The sequence below is a fragment of the Papaver somniferum genome, chromosome 2, assembly GCF_003573695.1.
Source record: "Papaver somniferum cultivar HN1 chromosome 2, ASM357369v1, whole genome shotgun sequence".
Classification (NCBI taxonomy): Eukaryota; Viridiplantae; Streptophyta; class Magnoliopsida; order Ranunculales; family Papaveraceae; genus Papaver; species Papaver somniferum.
The window spans coordinates 40,076,713-40,085,444 of record NC_039359.1 but is presented as its reverse complement, the minus strand read 5'-3'; the positions used below and the strand labels follow the sequence as shown (position 1 = coordinate 40,085,444).

General features: G+C 36.3%; 1 protein-coding gene across 2 annotated transcripts; it reads left to right on the top strand.

Annotated features, from left to right (window-relative positions):
* Window positions 1–4,684: 4,684 nt before the first annotated feature.
* LOC113347431 (type IV inositol polyphosphate 5-phosphatase 3-like) lies at window positions 4,685–8,492 on the top strand. Of its 2 annotated transcripts, none has more exons than XM_026591080.1 (10): window positions 4,685–4,882; window positions 4,986–5,142; window positions 5,390–5,461; window positions 5,549–5,633; window positions 5,771–5,875; window positions 6,105–6,957; window positions 7,086–7,270; window positions 7,398–7,506; window positions 7,666–7,808; window positions 7,897–8,492. In XM_026591080.1, the coding sequence occupies exons 1-10, from the start codon at window positions 4,853–4,855 to the stop codon at window positions 8,099–8,101; spliced, it is 1,944 nt and encodes a 647-aa protein (XP_026446865.1). In that variant the 5' UTR covers window positions 4,685–4,852; the 3' UTR covers window positions 8,102–8,492. The 2 variants fall into 2 exon arrangements, with proteins under 2 accessions (XP_026446865.1, XP_026446866.1); XM_026591081.1 differs by having other exon boundaries at window positions 4,686–4,882; window positions 5,031–5,142.
* Window positions 8,493–8,732: the final 240 nt, after the last annotated feature.

Here is an 8,732-nt window from a genome sequence, read left to right as displayed (position 1 = left end):
CTTTTGGGGAAAGGAAGATGGTAAAAGCAAAGGGATATATCCTAAGGCTTGGGTTGTTGTATTCAAGAACAAGGATGAAGGGGGATTAGATTTCATGAACCTTGAAAAGTTCAATGATGCTATGATCTCCAACATTGGATGGGGAATGTTGAAACAGCCATACACTCTAGGAGCTCAAGTTACGAATGCAAAGTAATTCCCTGAGAAAGATGTAATGCATATATCCACAAAACCTAAACCCACTGATTCCTGGGTTTGGAAAGGAATTCTATATGGAATTGAAAATATTCAAAAAATTGGCAGATGGGAAGTGGGAAAAGGGAATAACATACATCTTTGGTCTGACAATTGGATACCAAACCAAATGGCACCCATAACTAAGCCAGATAACTGTCCAGAACACATCCAGAGAGTAAGTGATCTTATCATAAATCACACTCAATGGAATGAAGAGCTCATCTCCGAACTCTTCGACAGCAACATGGCCAATCAGATAAGGAACATAGTAATCCATCACAACCAAGAGGATAAAGTCATCTGGCCTCTAACCAGAGATGGAAACTTTTCTGTCAAAACTCTCTATAAGGAACTAACAAAAAACAAAGATACTACACCAACAAGAAATAAAAATTGGAAGGCTATTTGGAATTTGAACACTAGCCCCTCAATTAGGGTATTCACATGGAAAGCAGCACACAACATCCTCCCAACTGGAGCAAAAGTGGGGAAGCACCTTAATTACATTGAAGATATTTACTGCCAAAGGGAGATTCTAACTCATCTTTTTATGTATTGTCCTATTACTATTCAAGTTTGGTTAGAACTAAAAATTGACCCAAATTTAGCGTACATAGGACATACCGATTTTCATGTTTGGTTATCTCATATTCTAGACAATACTAGAAACCATCATGAAAACAATGAATGGGCTGAGCTTTACCTAATTGTCCTCTGGCATATCTGGAAGGAAAGATGCAATGTTCATTTCAATAACTCTAAAGTCTCTGCTCAGACTTTAGCTAACAAAATTCATAGTTACATGAATATGAGAAAGACAGCAGAGAGTAAAAGTAAACACAATTTTATGCATACATGTTACTGCATGTCTGTAGCTGAGAGCAAAAAAATTGAATTCAGAATACAATGGAAACCATATCCTATATTTACTCTGAAATTGAATCTAGCAATCTACTTAACCAATATGTGAAATGTCTATGGAATAGGACTAATGTCATATGATTTTACATGGGAATGTACAGGGGCAAGAGGCATTGATCACATCCAAAAGAGCACCATAGAGACAACAAGGATAGCGGCTTAGGAGACATTCAAGTGGGCGGCAGAATTGGGGAGCATGATTGAAATTGAGTCCAACTCTTGCGAGATGATGCTGACCGGGAAACTTCATGCTGAGTAGATACACCGAAGATTTCACCCGAAGGAAGAAACTGTTAGTTATTTTGAAATTTCTACTTGGAGCACCACAAACTCCAATCAAAACTATTTAGATTTAAATCTAGTAACCTATATTTCAAGTTGTAATATTAATAGACAATGGAGGGGCTCTGAAATACAGAACCTAAACCAGCAAATCACTAGAGATTTGGCTGAAAACAATGGGGAAGGGAACTTAGCTGGTAGACATTACAGGGGACAGGTTACCATGCATGGAAACTAGAACCACCAGTTGTTACAGTTGAAGCTCTGTTTCAGCTTTTCTTTCTTAAAAAAAAATCTTTTTGAAATGAGTGAGAACATTGTTGAGTGTTGTTTTAATTTATGTTGTGAGTTATGTTAAGCTAGACGCCTGATTTTTTTTTGTCTTAATAACTTTCTGAAATCTGTTAAGTCTTTTGAGTTTGTTGCTTTTGCGTGCCGGATATTTGTATCAATATGAAGAACTACCATTAGTTGCCAATCCTAACTCCACTGATTATACCAAACTCTCAGGTAAGTCTATCCAAACCTCCTTATTTTTTATTATTCTCGTATAACTTTAAGGTTTATAATAGTTTTACGATTTTATTAAAGGATTTAACCCAAGGAGGAGCTTGTTACTGATCTGGTCTTCTCTGGCTACAAGTTGCAGGACATCAACTCATTTTGGTTTGGCCATTCAGGGGCATGTTTCTAATGTTAATCCCATAGTGGTTGCTTTTCAAGTTCACTAACACGACACTTTAGTATATTAGTTAGGACAAAAGCATAGGGTTACATAACCAACCAGAAATATAGTCTATTCTAGGAAGTTTCTTATTATTATTGCTTCAATTTCAACTTTCGAACATTGTCCCGAGTCATGTTAAGTTGCTAGTTTTTCTTTAGTAGTAAATGTTTTTGGATATCTTGTTATCAATTGCTATTTAGGTGGTCACTTAAAATCTACGAAGTACTTTAGTAAATCAGTCTTGCTCTTAGTGCTTTTTGTACAGTGGTTTTCAAGCCTTCTTAGTTGTTCTTCATTATTGCTTTTCTTTTTATAAGAAGTCTGGTTCTTTAGTTGGTTATTTATTTAGTATCATTAATTAGTAATTAGGACTTGTTTCCATTTAGGTATTGTTAATTATTAATCAACATTCATTTTTTCTTTGAAAACGAAATGAAGGCTCCTGGATGAAATCGATACCGGCAAGGTTACATCTTGGGTTGGTGACCCAACTGGCTATTTTTTTCCGAAGATGCAACCCCAATCCTCACCAAATGAATTCTCGATTATTGGAATGCAATCGCCATCCGTAATCAGTAGCAGGACCCTCTTTTCCTGGATACGCTATCGTGACACTTCTACCACCCTGGAGGTGACTAAAACGGCGCAGGAACCCATACTGTTAGTTTTATCTCGAGCTGAGACGTTCTTTTTCCACAACTTGTATGTGGACTCTAACACACTGCCAATACTTGAAGACTTCTTATTAGGTATCGAAGGAGATCGGAAAATTTCTAGGTTACTGAAGAACTACTTTTTCTTAGTTTATGTCGGGTTTTCTATGCCTATATTATCTCTTAGGACTTGTCGTGTTGTGTTATTTTTCTTTAGTCGGGGTTTTATCCACATGAGTTTTTCCTTGACAAGGTGAGGCATCTCATGCGTATCTAACTCTGTATCAGTGGTTTAATTGTTCTTGTTTTATTTTTTTAATTTTCCTTTTCTTTGTTTGCAGGGCTTTCTCACTCAGAGATAGCCAAAACAATGTATCTTTTGTTAATTATGAATCTAAATTAAAAAAAAAAAAAGAACTTCCCCGTGTTAGACTCCACAAGAGTACCACAAGCATGAATTAGTTGGATTGAGTGACACCCTGTTACGCGACTTATGTTCTCCGTGACTCATAAGAGTTCGTGGACCACCTTCCCTTTAAAGGAAATCAAATATAGGGGCTTCGCATTCCAATATAGGAGCTTCACATGGATACCTAGTGGACTAAAAAGTTGGTTACCAATCTTCATTTAAAATAAAAACCTAATTATAATTCAAAAATATGATCTTCTTCCTCTAAACTTCCTCTCTTTTCATCAATCGTAAATCTTTCGAATCATTTGATCGTCTTCAATTAATCTATGATTCGAAAAACTTATAATGGTCGATTGGGATCTCTATTAAAGATGCAGAAGAAGCAAATTGATAGAAGTGACGGTAATCAACAAACCAATTACATTTGAAATGGTTAGATTGTTTGAAATCAGTGAAAATTAGGTTTCAGAACTGTTTGCGGTCGGGTTTCTCAAAAAAAAATAAAATAAACCGTAACAGATTTACAGTAGGGTTTTACCCAAAAAATCAAATCGTATCGGATTAACAGTGGATTTTACCCAGTTACAGTTGGGCAACCTAACTATAAAATTAAAAAAATTCAAGCGTAACCAGTTTAAAACTGGGTTATCCTAATTTTATCCACTTACGGTTAGAAGTACATCATCACCTGACTGTAACTTTTTCTTACGGTTAAGTATGAAGGGAAAACCCAACCGTAAATCGCTCTGAAAAGTTTTTTTTTCTTTTCTTCTATTTTTCTTTCAACCAAAATACTACAATTAATACGATTTTTTATCACTAACTATATATAATAAACTTATCAATGTATATATAAAAAACTTTATCAATGACCAAATTTGGAGTACAAAAACTGCGTTCAAATGTTGGGATCCATTAAAACTCCATATTAAACAAAATTGATACAAAAACTCTAAATTTTTAAAACTTGATACAAAAACCCCAAACATAATCATCAAATTCTAGGATGAAACTGACTAAATAAAAGTTGTTTAGCCATTATATAACGGGTTTTTGAAATTACTAACAGATATCCAGTTTTTATCCTATTAGGTTTTCTTTAAAGAGATGTCTGCGAGCGGCCCTGCGAGTGACCTGCGACCAATGTAGTTAATCTCGGCCATACCGCCAGTAATATCGATTTCGGTGTTTCATCGAGATGCCGATATTGCCAGTATTGGCCGATATTTCACCAGTATCCACCGAAAATATCGTATCTCGGTACTCGGGGGATATTCACCGAAATCCGGATATTGACTACATTGCCTTAGACTGACAGCTTCTAATCACTCCCAGTGAGTCAGATTTGATCCATATGAATCACTATGTCCGGAAACAGAACAAACACAGTCTTTAACTCCGAGTCATGAGATCATGACAACAACCTCTTCTTCTGTTTTAGTGTTTAGAAAGAGAAAGTGATGCAGCTCAATGTATTGCAAATTGACTCTCTCTCTCTAAAGTTCCAAAATCAAACAACTTTAAAGAAAAAACGGTTATTTGTTTAACATACGGACACCTTCCCCTCTCTTGTTCCATTTCCTCTCAATTTCACTGGTCTTTCTTGAAGACGAGAAACCCATGAGGCGAGCGATAAGAAGACAACCGGAGGTACGTACTGTTATATTTAATCTGGGGTTTTTCGTTGTTTTTATATTTCAGTAAGAGAATTTTAGTTAGTTTTCCTTTGATATACTTAGCAAAAAACTTGCAGAGAAGTTGGGTTGAAATCTATTGTTTGGGTTGCTCATGCCTACAGCTAATCTGGCCAAAGATTGTATTGAGGAAATTGCTCAATATCAATCCTGCTGAATCGGAGTACAGTGCTGATACTGATGATGGAGACAGTGATTGTGATACTGATAGTGAAGGTATTCATAAACATAGCAATTCCACAATCCCCTTTTTTGTTTTCTGTCAAATTTGGAAAATTGACATTTTTTATCTATTGGTTTTGGAATTTCTGGTGTTTTTGTCACATTGGATATTTGGAAAATGTACTTTTGCCTGATCATTTTTGGATAAATCTGAGGAATCACTGTTGGTGTTGTTTCAATTTAGTATGGGAGATGCTTTATCTTACATTGGCGGTGTTCTTCATTTTAATATTGTAATCAGAATATTGTGGGTGGCGAGGAGAATCACGCTTTCGAGATAAGAAAAACGGTGGGGATCGGTGTGAATCTAAAGGTAATTTCAGTTGAGAAACCCAGAAAATGTTTCAATTTGATAAATCTAAGTACCAATTGCCTCAATTTTACAAATTTTGTTTTGCAGGAACCGCCTCTGAGTTCCCTACAAAGATAAGAAGACGTAATTCAGAGACACTTCGATCACAATATATAGACAACAAAGAGCTCAGGCATGTTCCTTCTGCCATCTTTCATGTAAACTGTATGATTAGCTAATTTTTACTTCTAAAAGACGAGTGCAATTACACTGAGGTTCGAGGAAAATTGGTTCAAGCATCTTGTCTAATTTGTTGTTTTGTGTTTTTAGGATTTCTGTTGGAACGTGGAATGTGGGAGGAAAACTGCCTACGGATGACTTAGAAATCAAAGAATGGCTAGACTTTGATGAACCTGCTGATATCTATGTGCTTGGGTAATTGCCTTCTTGATGAACCAAAATCCAGATGTTGTGGACCATAAATGTCTTGTTTGAAAAATCTGTTCCAGGACTACTCTTGGCATTTATCACCAAATGTACTTGTGCCATCATTTGCTTTGATCGGCTCATGTTTAACAATTATGAATCTCAATTTTACTTTTATTTCTGACCCTGTGTATTTGAATTAACTTGGTTTCTTTGGGAATTATGGTCATCCTTGCAGGCTTCAGGAGATTGTTCCGTTAAATGCGGGAAACATTTTCTTGGCAGAAGATAATCGACCAGTTGAGAAATGGGAATCCGTTATTCGTGAGACTCTGAATAGAATTCGACCTGAGAAGACGAAGCTTAAATGTTATAGTGATCCTCCTTCCCCATCGAGGTATAAACCGTTGGATGACATCCCGGATATCGAAGACGAGCTCGAAACTGACAGTGAAGATGATGCGGAAATTTATCCTTTAGATGACGATTCTAACAGTCTTTTTGAGCTCAAGAATGTACCACATGAAAGCGACAATGAGTTTGTACACAAATGGGTTTCAAATTGCAGCGAGAGTGCTAGTTTGCTTACATCAAAAGAACAGCAGTTTGGAAGACAATATTCTTTCTCCAAAAAGATAGACAGGTTAAGTTTTCTTCGGGGTGATGGCTGTACAGAAAACTCAGAAGCATCGGTTACCCAAGGTAATGAGAAACTACGGAAAACACTGAGTGGATCTGAAAGGATGGGTTTGGACTGGCCTGAGCAACCATTAGATTTGTTTTCTCAGCGTGTTTTAGATAGACCGAATTCTTTCAAATCATTTAAATCTTTCAAAACATTTAAGTCCTTTAAAACATATAATTCTTTTAAATTGGCTAGTAATGGGTCGTCAGAGATTGCCTTACTCAAAGAAATTGACTTAGAATCTATAATACGTCGGAGAAGAAGATCACCTTATGTAAGGATTGTTAGCAAACAAATGGTTGGGGTTTTCCTTTCTGTATGGGTCCGTAGAAGCTTGCGGAAGCATATCCAAAACTTGAAGGTGTCGACCGTTGGCGTTGGTGCATTTGGTGTTGGTGGTAACAAGGTCAGTTCCCTTCCTTTCTATTCTTGCATTTAAGTTAGTAATTTCCTGGTGAAAACTTTTGTATGTCTTGATATCACAAAAGTTTTTGTAACAATTTTACGGAAACAGGTGCCTCTTTTATCTTTCAGGGATCAGTGGCCGTCAGCATGTCAATCTATCAAACACTCTTTTGTTTTGTCTGTTGTCACCTAACATCCGGTGAAAAGGATTCTGAAGAAGTTCGTAGAAATGCGGACGTCAATGAAATACACCGGAGAACCCAGTTTTATCCGGATTCGGCCATTGGCTTTCCCAAGAGCATTTATGACCATGAGTAAGCAAAAGGAATTTCCTTTAGATGGTTCTTTGAGATTTAAACTCTTGTTGTTTCTTTTTCAAGTGAATCACTTAATTAAGATTTAGGTAGCTCTTCTATAATGAGTTTCATAATCCCTTTTCAGAAGAATTATCTGGTTTGGAGATCTGAACTACAGAATCAACTTACCATATGAGAAAACACGAGAACTCATATCGCGATTAGATTGGTCCGCATTGACTGAAAAAGACCAGGTACCTAGCTTTTGTTCCTATAAATGTTTTGTTTAGATTTTTGAACTGTTGTTGGTTTTTGAATACGGATATCAAAAAAGAAAAAGAAAAAAGGCTGATCCAAATTGGATCCACTATATGTTACGATAATAATGATGTTCTTTCACCTTAACATTGCAGCTAGTTCGACAGCTAAAAAAGGGTCGTGTATTTGAGGGGTGGAAAGAAGGTACTTTAAACTTTCCTCCTACATACAAATACGAGCTCAATTCAGTCAACTATGCCGGTGGAGATCCCAAGTCTATGAGGCGCAATCCTGCATGGTATGGTTTTTACTGATCCCAGTATAAATAATTTGGTTGGTATTTTGTTCTCCCGGTGATCAGTTCTTTAAACCCTCCTAATATGCAGGTGTGATCGCATTCTTTCTTATGGAAAAGGAATCAGGCTCTTAAATTATAAGAGGATCGAGTATATGCTTTCTGATCATCGTCCTGTGAGGGCGACTTACATGGTTGACGTTGAAGCATTCGATCAAAGGAAGCTACAGAGGGCTCTTACATTCACGAATGCTGAGCTGGAGGATAGAGGGGCTTTGTCAGACCCTGAATGCTAGCCATTGGAGATTTAGAAATATTTCTCCCTATCCAATGACTAGACTCTCTATTCTTTATACAGTATAATATCTCAGTATCTAGTTGTCCAAAGGTATTATACACTGATTTAGGATGTTTTTACTTGGGATCATTTAGAAGTTACTAAAGCAGAGTTGCCAAAGATGATTGAGAGACCCTCTGTGAGTCTCTAAAGTTGCAGATGCTTTTTGTCTTCCTTTTTTTCTTTTTATATATTGATTTGTTTATTTGTGTTGTAAATGTCATTGTTCTGTAAATGTGTCTCACCGTCTTGTAATGTTTTAGACCAGGTATATTCACATAGTAAATCAGAAATTGTAAACTTGATAAATTATAGATCAATGTATATCAGAAATTGTTACATTTGTACTTCGTACTTTCTGTTTGCCATTTTCCTATTATAGCAATTGCGTTAAAAGATGAGAATAAAATGGATATACAGTATCTCCATCCAACCTTACCTTATTCTGCTTTAATGGTGTTTGTAAGAATGCTGCATCTGTCTTTGCTTTACTCAATCAGTACTTTTAGAGTGAATTGATTTGTGTACTATATATATGCCCTACTTGCATACCATTAATTCAGACGTTCCTAAGAATTAAGGAATTAGAC

Coding starts and splice junctions, on each gene's coding strand:
- LOC113347431 (XM_026591080.1), top strand. CDS start 4,853: ATGAGGCGAGCGATAAGAAGACAACCGGAG. Junction 5,876..6,104: donor GCTGATATCTATGTGCTTGG/GTAATTGCCTTC, acceptor TCATCCTTGCAG/GCTTCAGGAGATTGTTCCGT. Junction 7,507..7,665: donor CATTGACTGAAAAAGACCAG/GTACCTAGCTTT, acceptor TTAACATTGCAG/CTAGTTCGACAGCTAAAAAA.